The following is a 24,038-nucleotide window of genomic DNA, read 5'->3' on the forward strand; positions in this document are numbered from 1 at the left end:
TTTTCAGAGGTCAATTTGGCATTGGACATGTCAAATGATTTTAATGTATTTGACTTTATTCTTAATTTATCATTTTCATCTAAAATATCTTTTAGCATACACTTATGTTCCTTAGAATCGATGAAGGTTTCTATTTTGTCCAGACCGATTTTGTAAGACACGGATGTTTCATCCGATGACACTTCTGATTCACATTCTGCTATGATCTCGTCTTCCTTAAATTCAAGAAAGGGCAAAATCATTTTGTGAATATTCTTTCCTATCTCACAACTTAAATGTAACCGAGCAATATTTGTATACAAACGCTTAGCAATTAAACAAAAAACATTTTTTTGTTTTAAAAACTTCAAATTGTCTTTTTACAAATAAAAACTTTCATCCCTAGCTCTAATTAACTCTGCCTCCTTCAACTCAATCCACATCCTTTTCTCCTCATTCTTCGAATACACCCTGTTGAGTTGGTTGGTTAGGTTAGAATTCGCTAAGCAAGTTTGCATGAGACTACCACTTAAGTTAGAAAATTTAGATTTCAATTCATTTAATTCTTCTTCATAATTTGTTAATGGAACTCTAAGTGATTCAAGGATGGATTGTACCTTTTTGATCAACTTATCATAGTCATTGATCTGCTCACTTACTGCCTTTGTTGCAAAACATTTGTTTCATGTCATATTCGATTCCTCACTTGCACTTTCCGTTGATGGATAGGCCGAGACGATTAAGCATTTGCCAGCTGAACCTTCTTCCTTTGCAACATAAGCCTTTCCATGAGTGGGCTTTTTACCTCTTCATCTTCAGAGTCGGTTGACCAAACTTCTACGCCACCAAACTCGTCATCCTCTGCATTCTCCTGCACAATCAAAGCATTCATAGTACCCTTTGTACTGTTAGTTGTCTTCTTTTTCTTTATTTCTTCCAGCCTGCGCATATAGTACGCCTCATCATCTTCACCATCTCTTTTCTCAACCATTTTTCTCAGCATGCAATCCTTGGCAAAGAGATTCTTGTCGTGACAGTAATTGCAGTCGTATCCAGAGTCTCCTGCAAGTTTGCTCTCCTTCTTGTCTTCATCCTTTTGAGAAGAGATATTCGCTTCATCCTTCACCTTTTCAGAGCTGTAACTTCCCTGCCAGTTTCGGTTCTTACTGACTGGGAATTTTCTTCTTGCAAACTTCTTTGGATTGGTGACCATCATAGCATACTCCTCACTTGTAAGGTCACATTAATACAAATCAGACTCTTCTTCTTCTTCTGCAATGCCTTTTGCTTTTGAGAGAAGGGCCAACGATCCTACACCAGAAACCACTTTTGCTTCTTTGGTTACGACACTTTCATGGGACTTAAGTATTCCCACAAGTTTTTCTAGCGAATAAGACTTAAACTATTCATGCGCTTTTATGGTAGAAACCACAACCATCCATTCTGGTCTGATTCCGTTCATGAAAGTTACTTTCTGCTCAATCAACTTCCTCTCTATTCCATGTTTTATCATCTTACTTAAGAGATGATTGAACCGATTAAAAGTATGTATTAGCTTCTCCTCAGGTTTCTGTTCGAAAACTCCAAATTCTAACAGCAGCAATGTTTGAATGGAGTGTTCAAGATCTTCATCGGTCGAATAGAGCTCTTTCAACCTATCCCAGATTTCTTTGGCTGTCTTGCACGAACTTACTAACCGAAACATGTCAGATTGTAACGCGAATCTTATCATTCTCATGGCCTTCACGTTACACAACAACTTGTCTTTTTCATCCTGTGGCATCTTTTGTTCATCAGCAACCAACTTGTTATATTCTGTTTGAGTCTTAACTGTTGTGTTCGTTCCAGAATGAACAAACGGTCCGAGTGTGATGGATTCCCATATTAGATAGCCATTATCCTCAGATCTGACCACGTAGTCTTCAAAGTGATGTGCCCACACTTCATAGTCCTGAGTGTAGAGTATGGGTATTCTGGTAGTGGATCCAATACTGTTTGAGATGTTGATTGGGTTTGTTTGCGAATCATTGTGAGACAAGGCGAGCTGCTAGAATCAAACCTGTAAACTCGAGATTAGGGTTTTATCTAAAACTTAGTTGCCGTCGAAACAAAGAAGACGGCTTCTTATTTATACGATAAAAGCGGAATCCCTAACGAATTCTGAATACAGAAGGAATGTGTATTGATCACACAATCTCCTGCTCTGATACCAATTGTTAGAACGTAGTTCTTTCAAGATCGATTGATTCTATGCATGCAAACAAATAAGTACGTTAATATAGACACGAATATGGTTTGAATATGTTGAATGATTAATGATTCAACACCTCAGAAGAGCTCGACTAAAAACTTCGACTGTAGAGGTGTTTTAGGGTTACAATACTCAAACTTAATAAAAGTTGTTCTATAATGTACACATGCATGCATATATATAGTCTAACCCTACAAGAGTATCACGGATGGACAGGCCCAATCCGGATATAAAACAAAAAGCCCAAGACGCAACACAATAAGACCTAACAAAAAGTCCTTAATATAACACCCAAATGAAATATTAAGGATAGGAACCAACACAATATTTTACAATTTGGAAGAGGGATGCCGTAATCCAACTTGCAAAATATTTGAAGGTAGGTTAATGATGATTTACCAATTTCCACCATGAAAAACAAAATAGATTATTAAGTTTTAATTGGATTGAAATTCCTAGATTCCTTTAAGATTCATTGAAATTTTCAATGACATGTTTAAATCTCGATTATGCCCTTCTGGTTTGTGACTGTGATACCGAGGATCACAAACAAGGTGTGAATAACCATGCAAATTAACTTGGTACAATCAATGACATTTATCACCTAATCGATGTATCGGTTAGCCACACACGCTCCACTGATCTATAACAAACATCAAACTACCCTTTGCCACCCTTGCTAGTCCAAGTTAATGTGCCTGCTAACCACACACGCTCCATTAACGACTTGGATAGGTGCAAAGTGCAATTTCATGGATTAGCATCAATTTCACTTTTTCCTAAAGTAACAAAAATTGAGAATTTAATAAAACATTTACTTACTTTAGAATTTTCATTATACTTTTAATGAAAATTAATGTTCTATCCTACCCGTTCGGCTAACGACCCTCCACCAGTCAAGGAAGCGATGGGTGAGAGTGGACACCCATTAAACCACCATTTTATAGGCAGTAACCTTATACCCCCTTATAAACCGACTTCGTGAATGAGGCCTACTAACGGTAAGACTGACTTGTCTTATACATATATATAATTATTAAACTTATAATATTATAATAGTATAAGGGTTGAATTTTAAACTTTTAAAATTCTAGGCTTTGGAATTAAAGTATTCATAGGTGTGACTTTACAAATTCCAAAACTTGAGGACAAGTTTTGACATTATTCAAAACTTTTCATTTTCTTAACTTATGAGTTTAATAAGTTTTAAAGAAAAGACTTTTGGTTTTCCATAAATTTGAGGACAAGTTATGGAGTCCATTAAAACCATTTAGATCATTATTTTAATTAACACAATAATCAAATAATACATACATGATCTAGTTAAACTCATAAGCATAAGATAATTCATATCATCAATCTTCAAGAAATTAGCCTAATCATATAAACTAATAGAAATCTTGAAATTATGACAATTATCTTTTAATTAGACAAGCTTGATCATTGCCTTATGAAGAAATAGATTTCATGGTTCAAAAAACAGTTTGGGGTAATGATCCTAATCCATTTTATGGCCAAAACTCGAAATTCTGCACACTGGACCGCCGACTCGGCGAGTGCATGAAGTGGACTTGTCGAGTTGGTCCATTTACGAGTGGACTCGTCGAGTCACCCAGTGGACTCGTCGAGTCACCCAGTGGACTCGGCGACTTCACCTGTCAGAATGCAAAAATTCGATTTTTCCAACTTTGAAAACCAATAAAACATCAAGTATAATAGAAAACAATCCTAGGCTCTGATACCACTAATGAGTTTTGAGCACTCTAACAACCTTAATGTGAACATACAACCCTAAATGCTTTGGATCTATGTTTTCTCTAATTATACATGCAATTTGATTTTCCAAAGCATTATCCTAACTTGCACGCAAAACATGGGAGCTTGTATAACAAAACTAGTTAGATGACATACCTTTTCTTGTGGCTTGTTTCCTTGGACTTGTAAGAGCCTAGCACCCCAAATGTGATACCTCAAATGCTTCACACAACACCACCAACAAAGGAGGACTTGAGAGAGAATATCTAGCACACAAAAATCGGCTATGCTCTCCCAAAGATCACTAGTGCCGATTTCATGAGCTAAGGGGCTTCTTATATAGTGTGGCAAAGTCTAGGGTTACATCCATGTAAACCCTAATGGACATGACTTTTCGTATTACATAGAATCTATGGGTTAAACCTCCATGGACTATCTATGGACTACCATATTGGTTTAGCCCATCCTAAATAACCATAAGCCCACATCATAAGAATCATTGATTTACCAAATCAATCCCTTACATTTAATTAGTCTCTTTTTATCACTAAATTAATTCCAAATTAATTCTCGATCAATACTAATTAAATAATAATATTGCATATTAATATATTAGAACTTATAATATATTAATAAATCATAAATAACCTCTTCTCAAAAGTCCATCCTTACAAATTGTTCCGGTGACATGCAACCCGAATGGACCATGCTACTCTCGGGTCAAGTACATATCAATTGTAGTTATGGGCTTAGACACTAAATCCAACACTCTCCCCATCGCAAACCAAGATTGCCTATCGCGCAATGCGACATCTCCATTCACCAAAGAGCTTCTAGAGTACGAAATCCCAAACATAACAAAATTGCCATACCTAAAGACCTACAACGGAACCACAGACCCTGATAGCCATATCGACACATACGAATGGACGATGACATCACTCAAGCTAGATTAGCGATTCTGGTGTACGTATTTTTCGACATCCTTGGACGGCAACGCAGGAACATGGTTCAAGACGTTGAGACCATCAAGCATATACAACTTCAAGTAGTTAAAGTACCTATTCTTGACAAATTTCATGCAATTGAGGAAGTACAGGGGAGATTCATACTTAATCATTGGTTGCAAACAGAAGGAAGGAGAAACAATCAAGGAATATTTCACTAGGTTCTCCAACGCCATGCTAGATGTCTTGGGCCATGACGAAGGCTTAATAGAAGGCACCATCACATGGGGTCTCTTGCCAGGCCCACTATCTTAGAAGCTCATGGGAAAGAAGCCACAAACACGGGTAAAGATAAAAGAGAAGGTGGAACGATGTCTAAGGCAGGAAGAAGGGGAATCAATGAAACAAGCACATCTAAATGCCATGACCGCCTCGACCACGAAACGCCACCTCACCCAGGAACCCAAAGCGGAGGCAGACACTTTGGGAAAGGGAAGCATTTGAAGGGGCACTTTAGGCCAATCCCAGGGGACAAGAGGCGCAACAGACGGCCGGGCGTCAATCCAGTCTCTGACAAGCAACCAACAAAAGGAGTAAAAGGACGATTCTGCGAGTACCACAAAAGCAAAACTCACGACACAGTCAATTGCTCGGTGTTGAAGAGGGAGATGGAGGAAAAATAACTAAAAGGGAACCTCGTCGAAGTGGCATGAAGTATTTGTGCCAAATTCAACGCTGAGAATGCCAAAGATGCTACGAGAGAGCACAACCAACCCCAAGAAATCCTGATGGTAGGTCCAAGCGGGAAAGGCAAGAAGAACATGATGGCATGGAAGGTCTCACTAGGTCAATGCACGGGCTCACATTTTCAGTAAAGGACCCTCGTCTGAAGGGCTGGCGAAGCGACGAACCGCTCATAATTCAAGGGTCTATCAATAATGTGACGATTCACAGGGTATACATTAACACAGGCAGCTCACCGAACATCATTTATGAGCACTGCTTCCGCCTCCTCCCTGAGAGATGGAAGGAGAATCTCAAGCCTACCACGGGAAGACTGACGGGCTTCACGGAGCACAACTTATGGCCCCTGGGCACAATCCGTTTGCCTTTCACATTGACCAGTCACGACAAAGCAAGAAGGAAGACAGCCCTAATAGACTTCGTTGTGATAACGCACCAACAAAACACAATATTATCCTGGAGAGGACAGCATTGCTTAAATTTTGGGCAGTCCTATCAACAATGCACGAGATTATAAAATTCAGCACCACAGAGGGGCCGGGAACAGTCCTAGTGAAGCCTCCAAAGGAGCTACAATGTTATGAGATCATGAAGCCAACAAAAATAGTGTAGGAAAGCAAGAAATCACGTGCCAAGCCAACAAGCGAAAAAGAAATCATCAACAAAGAACATGCGGATCAACCGGTTAGTGTCAGCAGCAACCTTACCCTAGCCACGAGGCATGCGCTAATCAGCCTCTTGAAAAGATACATACATGTTTTTGCTTGGACTCCCACATATATGGTAAGGGTAGACAGAAAAGTTATGTAACACAAGCTCATGATCAAACCGGGCACGAAGAAAACCAAACAAAAGAAAAGGGTTCAAGGAGGCGACCGCAACAGGGAAATCAATGCCGAAGTTGCCAAGTTGACGAAGGAATGAATTTTAAGAGAATAGATCTTCCCAACCTGGATCGCCAACCCCGTCATGGTAAGAAAGCATGATGGATCATGGCACATGTGCATCGCTTATTCTAAACTGAATAAGGCGTGCCCCAAAGATTGCTTGCCCTTACTAGAAATCGACCAAAAGGTGGAATCCTTACAAGGTTTCAAATTAAAGTGTTTCATGGATGCATACAAAGGGTACCACTAGATTCTGATGAGCAAAGAGGATGACGATAAGACATATTTTTACACGGATCACGGGGCTTTTGTTACACCAAAATGTCGTTCGGTTTGAAAAACGCAGGGGCAACTTATAAACGAGTAGTCGACTCCATCTTCGCGAAGAAAATTAAAAGAAATATTGAAGACTATGTTGACAATATGGTCATCAAAAGCCCCGATGAGAAGAAGTTGCTAGACGAAGTGGAGGAAACTTTCAAGACACTAGAGCAAGTTAGGATGAAGCTGAACCCAAGCAAGTGCTCCTTTGGTGTAAAGGAAGTGCAATTCCTGGGATACTCTATAACTAGGAAAAGGGATACAACCAAGCCCAGTCAAAGTCGACGAATTCATGGAAGCGCAATCTCCAAACACCCTACGAGACGCCCAAGGATTGAATGGGAAGTTCACAGCATTGAGCCACTTCATTTCCAAGTCAGTAGAGAAAGCTTTGTCGCTCTTTCGCACCCTCAAGGGGTTTATCAAAAAAAGCAACTTCCAGTGGACGGCAGTAGCAGAAGCAGCGCTTCAGTAAATCAAGGAAGCCCTGCACGAGCTACCCATGATGGCCAACCTTGCCCAGGTGAAATACTGCAAGTATACCTCTCAGTCTCAGAAGAGGTCATATCTTCGATCCTGGTCATGGAAAGGGAAGGTAGGCAGGTGCCGGTTTACTATGTCAGCCGTGCATTACAGGGTCCCGAGATCAACTATCCAATCCTCGAAAAGTTAGTGCTTGCACTCATCAACGTAGCACGATGTTTGAGGCACTAATTTCAAGCACACCATATAAAGGTACTAACAAACTACCCGATCAAACAAATACTGCTTAAAGCAGAGACGTCTGGACGGATGGCAAAAATAGGCAATCAAACTGGGCGAGCACGACATCAATTATCGTATGCACACCAACAGTAAAGGCCAAGCGTTAACAAACTTTTTACTCGAAATCCCAGACGAAGGTAAGAACACGACTCAGGCAAAAAAATTGACGGAGGCAGATGAATCCAAAGACCATCAGAGATGGACTTGGTACGCCGATGGAGCAACTAGTAAGGAAAGGTCAGGAGCAAGCATGATCCTGACCAGCCCGGAGGGGGAAGAAATCTCTTATGCTATTTGTTTTGACTTCCATACCTCCAACAACGAAGTGGAATACGAAGCTTTGCTCGTCGGCCTGCGATTGGCTAAGAAAATGGGAGCGCAAGCGATAGTAGATCTAACGGATTCAAGATTAGCTGCCAACCAGATCAATGGGGATTTTGAAGTGAAAGGAAAACGAATGGAGAAGTACGTGAAAATAGTATAGAGGCTTGTTGAACCTTTAAGAGAATTCACCATCAAACAAATCCCAAGAGGCGAAAATAAGAGAACGGATACCCTCAGTAAACTATCGTCAACATGATTCAACTATTTATCCAAGAAGGTCCTTGTGGATGTGCTTTAAGAAAGAAGCATAGAAGAGCGATGAGTAAGTTCCCTAGCACCGGCCAAACACACATGGATGACACCACTAATCGAATACCTGCAACACAGTATTCCACCAGACAGTCATGAGGAAGGCAGGAAAGTGTGAATCAAGGAACCATCATATGCAATCATAGACGAGGTACTATACCAGAAAGGATTCATGTCTCCATGGTTAAAATGTGTGGAGGAAATCCAAGAATCACATCTGGCTTAGCAGGCGCACATGAAGGAGCAAGGGCCCTAACATGGAAAATACTCCGGATGGGAATCTATTGGCTAATCATACATCAGGATGCAATGGAGTTAACAAGGTAGTGTGTAGAATGTGAGACGTACTCTCCAATCCAAGGGAACCCCCAACGCCTCTAACAAGTATCTTCAATCCATGGCCTTTCTATCAATGGGAAATAAACATTGTGTGGCTATTCCCAGACGCTCCAGGCAAGTTAAAATACCTAGTAGTCTCAGTAGACTACTTCACAAAATGGAAAGAAGCCGAGCCACCGGCGTGCATATCGGGGAGACAGATGATCAAGTTCATGTCGAAAAATCTCGTGACTAGGTTCGGGATACCTAAAGTGTTTGCCAGTGATAATGAGATATAGTTTGCTGAGAACTTGTTCCAAGATTGGTGTGCCGACAAAGGGATCAAACAACGGTTCACATCGGTGGCGCACCCCCAAGCGAATGGCCAAACAGAGGTATCTAACAGAACACTAGTGAATGGGATCAAAAAACGCCTCAAAAAGCCAAGGCCAACTAGGTTGAAGAATTGCCAAGCGAGCTCTGGTCATACAGGACGATCCCAAGAGTAAGCATGAAAGAACCCCCTTTCAGCCTAACCTATGGCACAAAAGCAATGTTTCCAGTAGAGTTGACAATAGGATCGCTGCAAACAACCTATTTTGAAGAAGGAAATGACAAAAAGGATCTGAGGGCGAATTTGGACCTCATTGAAGAACGACGTGAACAATCAAACATTCTACAAGATGCCTACAAACATGCTGTCGAAAGGTACTACAATCAGAGGGTCAAGGAGAAGGCTTTCAGAGTGGGGGACTACATTTTAAGGCGAAATGAGGCAAGTCGAGCCCAATCACAAGGGAAGTTGGGCCCTATTTGGGAAGAACCGTATAAGGTCATCAAAGCCAACCACAATGGTGCATACAAATTGGAGATGATGGAGGGCAGGAAAATCCAAAGGACCTGGAACACAAGAAACCTAAGGAAATTCCATTTCTAACACGTCTCCAGGCCCAACTACTCCAAATATACCAGATGCCGAAGACTCAAAGCGCTTAGGCATGCAACTTTATTTCTTCTTTTTTTAACCAGTCATTGTACCACGAGGCCAAGTAGCCTCCTCCCCCTACTTGAAAATACTCTGTGTATTCGAACAATTCTTCTATTATAAAACTTAGTTTATTAAAATCAAATACTCAACGTATTTACATGGCTCAAAATAGCCATAAAATCTGAACACTTAATGTATTCAAAAGGCTCCAAACAAGCCATATAACATAAATACTTAGTGTATTCACAAGGCTCAGAATAGGCGATAAACGATTAAGTACTTAGCGTCTTTACAAATCAAAACACTTAGTGTGCTTATATGACTCAAAGTCGTAGTTAAAGTATCCAAAATAAAATATGTTGTGCAAAGAGAAATAAGGATTAAAGGCAAAAATGCACCAACACATAAGCGTTGTTCACATATAAAAAGATAAAGGCTATTACAAACAAGGCCTAAGAGGCCACTACCATAAAAAACTATCCGAACACAAGACAACAGGTTATAAAAGCTTCAAGTTTTCTTTTTCACACCCCTAAGGGGCAGCACACGGTACAGAGTACCCTAAGAAATAGCAGGCCTAGTGCCACCAACGTCGTTCCTTGCCACTGCATCATCATCACCACCAACATCATCAGCACCAGCACCAGCACCATCGCCACCAACACCGTCCCACTTGCACCATCAACATTACCACCACCACCACTACCACTGTCGACATCACCCCACCAGCTCCATCAAGCAATACGCCTTCGTAAATTTCATCAGCATCTTCCACAGCACAAAGTTTCCGCATACCTTCCATATCCAAATTTCCTAGGCCTAGAAGAGACGCATGGTCCATGGTAGCAAATTCCAGCGGAGCTTCATTAACACTCATAGTCTGGCCTAACCGGGAGCCGCTGGCATTCAGATCGTAGGAACCAGACTCCATCGCAACTTTCAGACTATCACGCCCAGATTCTTCCCCAACAACAAACGACGCATGCCTAATCAGAATCACAGCGCCAGTAAACTCAAGATGCTTGATCAACTTGTCCATAATATGAACGACCCGAACACGCAAAAGCCAATTCCGGTCACACTGGGCAGCCTCTGCCTCCGCCCGAGCATCCGAAATTAGCTTATCACGATCACCAACATCACACTCAAGGCTTTCATTTTGAATGATGAGCCCCTCATTGGCTTGGGTCAGGGCATCCAAGTTCACCTCCAAGGCAGATCGAACCTCTTCAATAGCAGCTTTCTCTGACGACAGTAATGTATACCTCTGCTCCAGACCATGAACGTCATTCTCAAGATCGGTAATCCGACGCTTCAAGCTAGCCTCACGGACATTGCAGCTCGACTAGGCAACCTCCATCTCGTAGAGTAACTGAATTCGGCAGGCACCGACAACCAGATAGAATATAGTCTGGGCAGCAACATAAGACATATTATGAGATAAAGAGAGACTACCAATGGCTTTGATATCAGAGAAAGCAGCGGGCGGGAATGCGTGACGAGAAAATTCTACAAGGTTAGCACAAACAGACAAGCGAGATTCATTTCGTAGACTCCAAGTAGGAACAAGCAAATGGGAACCAGGATCACCCCCATAAGCTTTCTCATGTGGAGGGGTCTGGTACGGCTTAGCACCCCCGGAACCTCTACGGGGAGAAAAACCAGAAGAATATTGGGGAATAGGTCGAACATGAACTATGGGTTGCTTGATCGCCCCTTGATCCCCCTTGTTCTGTTGAATGTCGTTATCAGGGATCACAACAATTGCCTCCAGTGTCGAAGATATCATGTTCAACAGACGAGTAAAGTTATGTCTTGATTGAACTCGCCTCCCAATATTGAAAGCATCTGTGGAGGCCTCGCCCATAGCCAAGATAACTTTTCTTTTGGCAATCACCCAACGATCGTCGGAGATAATACCATCCTTGATGTCCTCAACCATCTCTGTGTGACCAGAACATGCAGCGGAGGAAGGAGCAATGGTCGAGATCGGCTGGGCGGCCAAAGGAGACTCTTCAGCAGACACCGACAAATCTTCCGCCACCGGAGGTACGGAAATAGCAGTGGTCAAAGCAAGTTGATCAGCCCGACGAGCTGGAGGAAGGGTCTCAAACATATTAGTTTCTTGATGCCCCAACTTCCCCTAACAACGTTTTCGCAAAACCACATCCATGGACAACGAGGATTACACACCTGCTCAAATAACAATGAGTCAGAAACACAAATAACAAAGCACAAGCTCATTATCCCTTCCCCTTCAAAAGGGGGGGGGGGAAGGGGATGAAAGGAGAAGGAGAGAATAACAAGACGACTTACCGTCAACAACAGTAAAGAAGATGGGCATTTTCCCTCGACGCCTCCAAGAGGGGCTTATTCCTACACCAACAAGCAACGCCATAGAGTATTCTTCAGGAGAAACTTGGACACCTTTCAAGAGATTAGCAACAAACTGGTTATAGGGAAACAACTTAGGGGTGACGTCAACAAGACTGTTCGCCCGATATCGACCATTTCCAACAAAACCACGGTTACCATTAGCTCGACAGATCATCTCGAATGCTACTAACTTGTTCACAACGTTGGGAGTAAGCATCTGAAGGCTACACCCGCTTTTCTGCAAAACTTCCTCCTGAAAGTCTGAAAGAGGAAAAGGCAAGCCGACGTCAAGGATCTTCAAGTAGATGTCGACCTTGCCCGACGGAGGAGACAAGATCATCGACTCAGGCGATTGAAACTCAACCCCATCCACCGGTGAAATACCATAAGCATCTCCGAGAAGCTTAAAGTCGGCCTCAAACAGGGTAGCACCAGATTGAGCAGCCATAAAGACGAAGAGCAGAAAATCCCTAGAAGAAAGAAAGGAAAATAGGAAAAGATGGCGTAAATGAGGAGACGCTATGTAACATTATAAAGAATAGGAAAGTGTGAGATATTCTAAATCCCAGGTGTGATGACATAACTGACTACCATAATGGGAAGTCACGTCGCCGTAAAAATCGAAGCGGCTGTTTAATCAGGAATTAACGTGTGTACTGAGCAGTTGAGTCCAGAACATCATAACTAGCCTAGCAACGCTATCACTACTGGACTAGGGGACATGATGACATGCCCTAGCGAGCATGGAAGAGTCACGCCCGGTCACGAAAGAAAACGCACCATGGCGTAGCGTGGCCGGCCGACTAAACCCAAAAAGAATCCAGCGCTCGCCAGCACCCTTAAGAGCAGGGCAATCCCGAAGAAAGGCTTGACCCCGCCTGGGTTGACTTTCGCTCTGGGATAGATATAACGGTCAAGTGACAAGGCAGATGCTCAGAGCACTACTGCCGCAACCAATCATTAGCTTTGACAGATTCAGGAGCACGATCCACCAATTACCGTCCCCGATCCTGTTGGGTCTGACGCCCTTGTCCCATACGGACGACCACGGGAGTTCAGTATAAAAGGCTATCCTCGATGCCTTGAGGAGTAATTGATTCTTTCCCAGTTTACTCTCCACTCAACCCTAAATAATACCCACTGACTTGATCGTCGGAGCGTTTTCCTGAGAGCTCCTCCCAGAGAACGGCTGACAACCTTTTTTTTTACTGTGACCTCGTAGGTTCACCGAAGTCGCTCGGCTTGGAGGACATAGAGCAAAGTTCAAGGCCTTATATATATATATATATATATATATATATATATATATAGAGAGAGAGAGAGAGAGAGAGAGGTTCAGGTGTTTTAACAAAGTATTGTGTTATTGTATGCATGATTGTGGACCAATAAAAAAATAATACAAAAAAACAATAATTAAATAAATCAATAAGGGTAACTAGGTAATTTGAGAAATAAATTCCACAAATACTCCCTATAATTTTGCTAGTTATGTTGATTTTAACCTAATTCCCCCCTTTTATAAACGGCCTACTGATCTGTTCAATCTTCATCACCAATAAGCTACTGACCTAAAGCTTGCAGGTACGCTTCGTCTTTCGATTTGCGAAGAGGGAGGAGTCTCCGCGTCGACGAGAACGAAGGAAAGGAAAACGTGAGGACCTTTGGGGTTTGGCTAGACCGAAGGATGAAGAAGAACGAAGCAGCAAGCTGTTGTTGATTCTCAGTGGCTGAAGTCATAAGGACATGAGCACCTCTGGTGTTCGAATGGTCCGAAGAACAGGGAAGAGGCAACGAGAGCTGTCGTCGACCTCAGTGGGTGCAAAGAGGGTATAAAAGGGAGGTGTGTGGGTTTTGTGTGGCTGTGGCTTTGATCATTAGCAGGTAAATGGATGGGGACTGCTCCGACAACCTCCCCTATTCTTCTCCTTCTTCTTTTTAAATTTTTTTTATTGTTCTTGACAAAAATTGATGAATGGAATGCATGTTTGGGGTTATTTTGACAGGAATCGATAGGGGAAATGGGTGTTTGAGTTCATTGTTTGACAAGGGAAGAGGCGACATTGAATGAGTGGTTCTTGGCAGGAAGCAATATGAAGAAGGGAGAGGGGAGCAGTGAATAATCAAACAGGTAAAAAGGTTTTTTTTTTCTTTTTTTGTTTGTTTTGATAGAAATCAAAGAACTTAGGTGGGTGTTTTTGGGTTGCTTAATCGACTGCAGGGAAGGAAGAGAGCGTGTCTCTTGATTTCTTGGTAAAGAGAAAATGGAGAAGGAAAGGAACAAGGCAAAGATGATTGAGTGTTGTTTTTCGTTTGCTTGAACAAACAATAGATGGAATGGCATCAACAAACAAGTCCATGATGTTGGTACTATGCATTAGAATGCCTTGCTTGTTGTTTAGTGAAACTTGTAGCTATTCTGTTTTTTTTTTTTAAATGAATGCTTTTATTTTTAATTTTTGCAATTGCCCTCAACCCTATACTCATTGATATAAAGGGGTTTTAAACTTGGTAAGAATAATTTTAGGGGTTTTAAACTTTGATATGTGTATTTTTATATATATTTTTATGCATTATATCTTAATATTTTGGCCTTTATTATTCTCTTTTAGAATTAAAAAGTACTCATAAATGCGTTGAATTATGATTTGCAGCTATTTGTTGTCGATAAAGCACAAAAGAAAAGACTAAAGCGGAAATCGGGCTTAGAAGCTAAAAGAAAGGAAAATGCTGGAGGAACGACTATATTTTTATGCATTATATCTTAATATTTTGGCCTTTATTATTCTCTTTTAGAACTAAAAAGTACTCATAAATGCGTTGAATTATGATTTGCAGCTATTCATTGTCGATAAAGCACAAAAGAAAAGACTGAAGCGGAAATCGGGCTTAGAAGCTAAAAGAAAGGAAAATGCTGGAAGAACGACTACGCCCCGCGTAATTCACAAGTACGCTAAGCGTAATGGCTAAATTCAAAGTACGCCCCGCATAATATAAGTGTACGCCCTGCGTAACGACTGGAATCAGATAACTCCAATCGCGTATAAATATTTACTACGCCCAACGTAATCCGACTTACGCCCAACGTACGTAAGTCGGTTACAAGGGTTATAAAAGTCGATTATCAGCTAACCAGACGGAGGGGATTCGACTTCCAACCTAATTTAGTCGATATTAAACTTCTGTAAAGCCGTTTTGAGGGTCTAGAAGGCGGCCGGAAGGCCGTTAAGCTAACGGGAGCGGATATCGGAAGGGTTGGAGAGCGGATACATATCGGTAATCATATGGGTTGTTAACGCGACCATGTTTAGCATTCCATTGTGTTACTATTCTGTATTTAGTTTCTGATTTGAGTGTAAAAACCTTTTACTTTGCGTTTATGATTGAATGAAACTTTGATTATTAGACTAATTGCTATATTGAATTGTTTGGTTATGTTTAGTTTATCTTGCCAAGCTTGTTAAAAGATCCTTACGTATTAATGATAATTATTTGCTGTTAGTGGTTAAGTGAATTGAGTTGTGTGAACACCTGCTTGATCACTGTTTGAATTGACTTGTTTGCTAAAGGATTAGTTATAGTGAACGCGAATCTAATCATTTTAGGAATCGGTGAACATGAATAAATGAATTTGTGTATGCAATTATCTATGTTTTTTAAGGTGTAATTTATCTAAACCAAAGTACCTGAAGAGATTTGCTTTCCTGTTAGTTTATCGAAAGTTGTTAATTAATTGATAGTTCGAGATTTATTAAACTATTTCTTTATTCTTTTCGTGTGACCTGTAACCTATAATCAAATATTTTAAATTAATTCACCACCGTTCCCTATGATCGACACCCGACTTACCTAAGCTATACTGTAATCTGACTAGGTACACTGCCTATAAGTGCATAGTTAGTCTAAGTTTGTTAGGTTATAAATATTAAAATTAGTGGATACTTTTGTACACATCAAGTTTTTGGCGCCGTTGTCGGGGAACGGCTTGTCATTAATTTAGTTTATTTGATTATTCGTTATTTGCTTTTAGTTAGTTTTTATTTTTAGTTTGATTTTCGTTGATATCATTTCACTTGTCGGGAAGGTTCTTGTTGTTAATTGCAGGAATTTGGGATTGTACACATTGCTTGACTTTACTTTTTGCATGGGTTTCGAGAATGCAAGCGATTAGGGAATTCTTGACCTGGTTGGCCTACTACTTTGTTGATTTGTCCAACTCAATCCATGAGACGTAGTATAGCAAGGCGTATTGTGGTGGTTAAGTGGAAGACCGGGCTCTTGCTGTTCTTAACTAGTTAGGTCACTTCTTGTTCCGCTTTTAGTTAAAGGTGCAAAGAAAACAAAGGAAATATTCTAACGGGTCCCGAAAGTGGGTGTTTTCGCAAATCTGTTCTTGCGTGCAAAGGTTTTTAATCAACCATTGTTGTTTGATCTTGACAAAGATAAGTGATTATGACGTCTCATTTTTTTATGTCACTCATCGGAAAGTCATCAATTGTTGAAGAAATTAAAAAAGAAAAAAAAATTAAGTTTTAAGTCCCTTAATTAAATAGTTAAAAGAAAAGAAATTTCAATTAAAGAAAAGGAATACTTCATTACGCCCATCGTAAGTTTAATTACGCCAAGCGTAATAAACCCCGGATCGCGAATGGACTTTTCATGGAGTTAGGGTTACGCCCAGCGTAACCTTGTTTTACGCCTAGTGTAAATCGGCGACCAAATTATGGCCAGAAGAACTCAAAGGACCAACCCGCCCGAGGATGTGACCGATCACCATTTCTTACAATTTCCGCAAACTTTAAACGATGCAACCTGGGCACGTTATGTCACCAACTTGAGCTTGCTTCTCACCAAGGAGATCGATATAGCACCATCATTCGACTGGGAATTGGCTACCCGGACTGGACTTACTGCACTGATCCAGGATTTTTTTTAATACACGCACTCGGATGCGAGTGGAGTGCATATGTTCGTATGCCAGGGATGGGCACGATTGTTCAGGATCCAGGAGCCCGTTAATCGGGAATTTTTGTTGGAGTTTTACGCTATAGTTACCTATGACCCTAGGAAGGCACCCAATGACAGGACAACCTTTGCCTTTAGACTGGGGGGTGTGAGCCGGGAATGCAGTGTGATAGAGCTTGCGACTCGAGTGGGTATATACACAGCAGATGAGACGTCGAGTTTCCACTTCCCGGAATTCCTTGCTGATTGTCTCACGGACCGGCCATATGACTATAATGAAAACACTTTTTGGGCCGAGATTACTGGAGGAGTTTATACTCCATCTACTGCATGAGGAAGGATTATTCGGTCTACTGCATACAGACTGCTGCACCGTTTGATTTCTATGTCTCTCATGCATCATAAGAACAGTGAGAGAGTGCCTTCGACATACTTGTATTTTCTATGGGCGCTTGTTACTCCAGGGAGGCACCTGAACCTTCCAATTACTTTAGCTGCATATTTGGGACGGAGGGCCAGGGGACTTCGGGAGGATAGCCCGATTTGCGGAGGGCATTTTATCACGCGATTAGCCCGATCATATCAGTTGTTGACGCGTGAGATCACGAGATCGATGGTATTCCATGATTTGAGGCTGATGAGCCTTCAGTTGTTAGAGTTGATGCGTGTACTCGAGCGGGGGGGAGATGGTGTCTTGCGAGTACGAGCAGATGATGTGGAGGACGAGGAGGGTGCCGCCGAGCCACAGCTGCGACGGGTCCAGTGGCGTAGACCTGCTCCTCGGGGAGCACAACAGGGACCTGAGCCAGAGATTGATATGCGCTACCTAGCTCAGGGCATTGACCGTCTTGACATGAGGCTTTAGAACCTTAGTGAGTATGTTGCACATGTGGACAAGAAACAACAGTGGTATGGGGATGCGTTGACCGCATTCTTTGCCCACCAGGGGTTTTAGTACTCGGTTCCCTACCCACCACCATTCCAGCCACGACATGATGGGGCCGGTACTACTGGGACACAGCAGCATGATGACGGAGATGATAAGTGATTTAGTTATGCTTTTTATTTTTATGTTTTTTTAGTTTAGTATTAGTTTTTTTTATTTTATTTTATTTTGGTATGTAATTAAAGTTTAATTTAGAGTGTTTTATTTTGGTAGGTTCAAGAATATTTTTATTATTTATGGTTCAAGAATATTTTTATTTTTGAATATACTCATAAACATCTTTTGTCAGAATGTCCGAATTAAAAGAATTATAATTCGAAAAATCGGATTTTTAAAATTAATAGAATCTAGGATCCCTGAAAAATGCAATTTTCCTTTAATAAAATCTATATTAAACGACTAAATTACACTTTCTAATTAATTAAGATGATATTTTTCAATTATATTTAATTCAATAATATATATTAATCACTTTCTTAAAATAAGTAAATTTGATTAGCTCACATTTATGCATACAATAACACAATAATTACTTTGAATCGAATAATTTAAGCCTATATATATATATATATATATATATATATATATATATATATATATATATATATATATATATATATATATATATATATATATATATATATATATATATATATATGTATGGATCCGGTAAGTACTCAAAAAATGCTGAGGACTGGGAGAAAAATTCTCCAACAACCACTTCGTCAAGAACATAAACGTTAAACTCATTACTTGGACATGACATGTTTGCATGTGACGTACGTCCGTGGTAATTAATACGGACTCAAAGATTTAATCACGTGCGGCGAATATCAATAAAACATTATATAAGTGAGTTTTATTATTTATTTATATATATATTATTATTTTTTTAAATCTCAAAAAAACATATATATACCCGGTTTTCAGGTTTTTTTTATTATTCATTTTTTTCTATGTTTTTATTTTTTTATTTTCAATTATTTTTGTGTTTTATTTTATTTTTTAATATCTTTACTACATGTTTGAGGTTACTAGTGTTTTTTTTTTTTTACTTTTTTAAAAATTTTTTAAATTATTTTTTTAGTTATGTTTTTAAACTAAATAACGGTTCGAGTTTCTAATGTTTAACAATTATAAAAATATTAAATAATAAAAATATTAGGCATCATAATACTTTTCCTTCATTTTATTTTTGAATCAAATTATTTTTGGATTATAAAGTTTTGAATCATAGTATTTTGGAGCGTATCATTTTTGAATCACATGTTTCTGGATTAATAGTATATTCAATTAAGTAAAGTTTTTGTTAAAAGAAAATAAATTTTAGATCATTATATATTCCGAATCATCTAATTTTAAATCATAACAAATATAATTAAGGATCATCAAATATTTGAATTAAAATATTTTTAGATCATAACAATTTAAGGATAATAAACATGTTGAATCATAACATTTTCTTAAATCATAAATATTTTGAATCATTTCATTTTGGATTATATTATGTTCAACATTAAAAAAAAATTTATAATATTTTAAAATTAAATTTGGTATCTAAACAATCTTATTTTAAAAAATTTGATTTAAAAAACTTCATAGTATATGATATATGATAAACCATTCAAAAGATTCTAATTTGGCGAACAAAATTTTTCATGCCTTATTTTTTATAAAAATTTATATCCTTTAAACAAAATGTTCGTATCTTTAACACTATATATATATATATATATATATATATATATATATATATATATATATATATATATATATATATATATATATATATATATATATATATATATATATATATATATATATTTCTGTTAAAACTCACCAAAATAGTTTTACAAGAAACTCCATCATTTGCTTTTTTATTTGAATTTGTATAACTTTTTTGTTATATTTTATAAAAACTAATATTTATTTAAATTAATAAATAAACACATCAAAAACTTATTTTTAAAAAATTCTTTTTACAAAATCACCAGTATATTAAGTAGAAATATTCCTTAAATTTTTTATTATTTTTGGAGAATTTGTTTTTTAGGTTTTTTTTTTATAAAAAGTAAAGATTTAAAAAATACTTTTTTTTTTATCAAAGTTTTATGATTATGCTCAATTTGTAGAGAATTAAAAAAAAATCGTAATGGATGGAAAAAAACCCCAATAAATAAAGGGTTTACATGTGACAAAGAGAGAAAAGAGGAGGAAGGAAGGAAAGAAACACACGTGTATGACATTTTTCCCCCTTATGCCGATTTAACCCTCCAAATAGTTACTATTTGCCGGAAAATACAAAAAATCTCGAACATTATTACAAAAAAGCAATATCATCTCGCGAAATTATTTTCTCAATCCTAAAGCAAATATTTGTTATCAATAATTTTTGTGAGACCGTGAGGCCATTTTTTGTAGTGGAAAATTCTAATATTTTAGAATTCTAAAGAATATAATATGTGTAATATTTTTGTATTCTAAAACAATATTTTTAACACATTTAACATTGAATTATTCTAAAACATATAATGTTAGAATATTTTACATATTATAGTTTTACGAACACTAGAATATTAGAATATTTCACTAAAAAACTTGGTCTCACGGTCTCACAAAGTTAGGTTCGTCTCAAATGAATATATATATATATATATATATATATATATATATATATATATATATATATATATATATATATATATATATATATATATATATATATATATATATATAAGAGGGTTCAATAGAGAAAAAAATGTAACATTCTGTTTAACGAAAATAAGTAATTAAATAAATAATAATACTTAAAAACTTCGAGATGTAATTTTTATATTTTATTTTAATTCTAAGTCGTAATATTTAGTGGGGTGTTGGTTTTGGGGAGTTAAATGATATAATTTGGGCTTTATGGGTGGGGGGCGTTAAAGTGTAAATCCATGATTTATTTTGTAAAGAATTCAGAAGGTTGAGGGTTGTTTGGTAAATTATGGAATCAAGTTGAAAGGATATTGGAGGGAGGGGCTAGAAGTGTCATTATGAACAAAGATATCAAATAGACGAGTATATCTTGTCACCTCCTTTCATCTAACCCTAAACCACCTCTCATTAGAGTAGTCGCCGCCATCCTACCCTCTTGCTTATCTGACCAACCAAGCCACTAGAGTACCATTGTTGCTAGCGAAATTGTTCCTTGCTACTGCTTCCACTGCCGACGAAGGCAACAACCGTAGGTCCACAGTGTGCGAGTTAGGAAGACCGGAGAACATGAATTCGCGACTGTCGCCACTGCTGCCTCCCTCCGGTATCGTGCAACCCGCTACTATTCTTCCCTCTTCTTTTCTGCCATTTGTACGCCACACCGGCTGTTTTCGCCGCTCCGGTAGTTGTCCAATCGCCACTCTTGTTCGTCAGTCGCATGCCACCATGAATGGGTGGTTGCGTTGTGTGTGTGTGTGTGTTTCTACATGTTAGTGTACGTGTTTTAGTGTACATCGGCGTATGTGTGCGTTGTTGGGCCGAAAAACCGAAGAAAACCCCCACCACCACCGTGAGGTCATGGCTGCTACCTCATGCCGCCGTTTTGCTGCCATTTTCCGCCACCAGCCGCCACTTTGGGTGGCTGTGTGTATATGTGTGTGTTTGGAATGTTTTTCACTGTTTTGGCCAAAAAATCGTAACCACCACCACCGTTAGGTGGTGGATGCCGCCATGGACCGCCGTCGACTACCACTGTCCGAGGTGGCAGTGGGTGGTGCCCGATTTATAAACACATATATATTTATTTAATTAACTAACTTATGAATTGTAAACCCTAATTAGGGTTTAGAAAACCCTAATGTCATGAAAACCTAATTTGGAAGTTAGCAGGACCCGCATTGAAACTATTTATTAGACTTAAAATATTAATTAATAATCCTTTGAAATTATCTTAACATAATATTGGAATTAATAGATTAAGTCCTTAATGGGTTAAGTGTTTTTAGTTAACCCTAATCATCATTTTATGTGAAAACCGTAATTTTGTTTGGGCCTTGAGTTGAGCCTTTCTGTTGGGCTTTGGTGATTGGGCTATTGATAGGCCATCCAAGAACAATAATATAGACTAGAATATTTTGATGAGCTTTAGGGTAAGGCCCATGTGAGGAGTGTGGGCCTAATTTGGAAAATTAGGCCATAGATTGGCCAGAAATGGGCCTTGATGATTATGAGATATTGGACCATCGGAATGCCAAATGTTTGGACTAGAATAAATGGTTGGGCCTTAAGGTAAGACCATGTAGAGGTTTGGGCCATATTTGGAGTTAGGCCATATACTGGGCCTTGATTTATTATTTGGATTTCGGGCCTCAAGAGTTTAAGTTTGGGCCTTGACCTTGGACCAAGCTTGGTTAGGGGTAAAATGGTCTTTTTACGCCATGTATGGACTTATGGTTACACGTTGGAAACCGATTGTTAATTGGGTTTTGTTTTGACGATTGAAAATTCAGGGATTTGTCAGCTGGCACCCAGAGATTTATTCGCGGGACTTCTGCAGTGCGAGGTGAGTCTCCTCACTATTTGTATGGGTCGAAGCCACCAATGCCAACCCATTTAGTTGATGTATAGTAGGAAGAATCGGGGTTATCCCTAGGCATTATGTATGAAAGACTAAGAGGCGGCTCCTGCCACACTATATGCTATTATGTATGGAAGGAAGACCCGGGGGTTAGCCCTAGGCATTACGTATGAAAGACCAGGAGGTGGCTCCTAGCATACTGTATGCAAATTGGCTAAGTAGAGTAGTATTTATACTAGTTTTCTTTGTGATGCTTGCATGGAAGACCAGGAGATGGCTCTTGGCACTTGTCTGTAAGACCGAAGGGGGTGGCCCCCGACTTGGCAAGAAAGACCACTTGGCAGCCCGTGTCATAATGGCAAGACTATGTTTTGGTAGATAACGTTTTATTTTATTTTGATATATGAATGATATGTATGGCTCATGGTTATGTATGACAGTATGTGATTTATGTGCTAGACAGTTTCCGATTGAAAGAGACCAAAGGGATAGGCCAGCACCCAAATATGCTAAGCAATATGTTGATATGTGGTATTGGGGAACTCACTAAGCTTGGTGCTTACAGTTTTCAGTTTTGGTTTCAGGTACCTTCAGTTTTCAAGTAAAGGAGCTCGGGACGATCGCAACGCACACACCCGTGTTTTTCAACAATGTGTGATTTCTGGGAATGAACTCTAATAAATCTTTTATTTTAAATGTTTTTCTATGTGTGAACAAAATTACAATAGTGTTTTAGTTATATTAAAAATGAAATTTTTGGTCCTAAATTTTGGGATGTTACAGGTTGGTATTAGAGCCTTGGTTTGAGGGATTTGGGCCTACTCTCAGGTGTGTCTGAACTCAAACTGAGGACTTGGTATAAAAATTTTCAAAAGAAAATCATTTTTATAAAAAGAAAAAGAAAGAATTTCTAAACAATGAAAGTGGTGTGATGTGTGCAATCGGTCGAGCTCAAGTAAGTGGTTCCCAAAATACCAATGAATTTTTGTTATGTGATATGATATGGTTATGTGATTTGCATGCTAAATTAGAGCTAAGGATCTAGGAGAGATGCATTTGTATGCTAGTATGAGCTTCTAGATTTGCATGCTAGAACTGATGAGACGGTGGTAGGATGGCCTATTTAGGTTATGCTTGATTATATGAGCCTTTGAATTGCATGCTAGTACAGATTCCTGATTAGAGGATAGAATGGTTTGATTGGAGTATGTTGGTTAGATTTGATGGATTATGTGCATAACATCAATTCTATGGTGTACATGCAAACCCTAATAGCTTTAGATCTAGTTTGTCTAATGAACAAGAAATTGATGTCCAAAGCCATAAACCCTAAATCTAGCATACTAGTAATCAAATTAACATATGAATTAGGGTTTAGATATTACCTTGATTGTGATGTAGCAATAACAATCAATTCCTTGGCTTCAGAAAGCTTAATGCCTCAAGTGTTGCACCTCTAATGGAGTCAGAAACACCACCCAACAACTTGGATGAAGAGAGAAGAGAGGGGAGCACCAAAAATCATCCAGAAACCCTAAGGGAATCATTCACCACGTTTTTGGGGCTTAGGGGCTCCTTAAATAGGTAGGCAATTAGGGTTATCTAACA

At 39.0% G+C, this 24,038-nt stretch overlaps 1 protein-coding gene across 1 annotated transcript; it reads left to right on the forward strand.

The window, feature by feature from the left end:
- The first annotated feature begins 9,111 nt into the window (after positions 1-9,111).
- Positions 9,112-9,537, forward strand: LOC145067134 (uncharacterized). The gene has a single exon (XM_079014339.1). The coding sequence runs from the start codon at positions 9,112-9,114 to the stop codon at positions 9,535-9,537; it is 426 nt and encodes a 141-aa protein (XP_078870465.1).
- Positions 9,538-24,038: the final 14,501 nt, after the last annotated feature.

The sequence above is a fragment of the Lactuca serriola genome, chromosome 8 (genome assembly GCF_051521515.1).
Source record: "Lactuca serriola cultivar US96UC23 chromosome 8, Lser_US96UC23_V15, whole genome shotgun sequence".
Taxonomy (NCBI): Eukaryota; Viridiplantae; Streptophyta; class Magnoliopsida; order Asterales; family Asteraceae; genus Lactuca; species Lactuca serriola.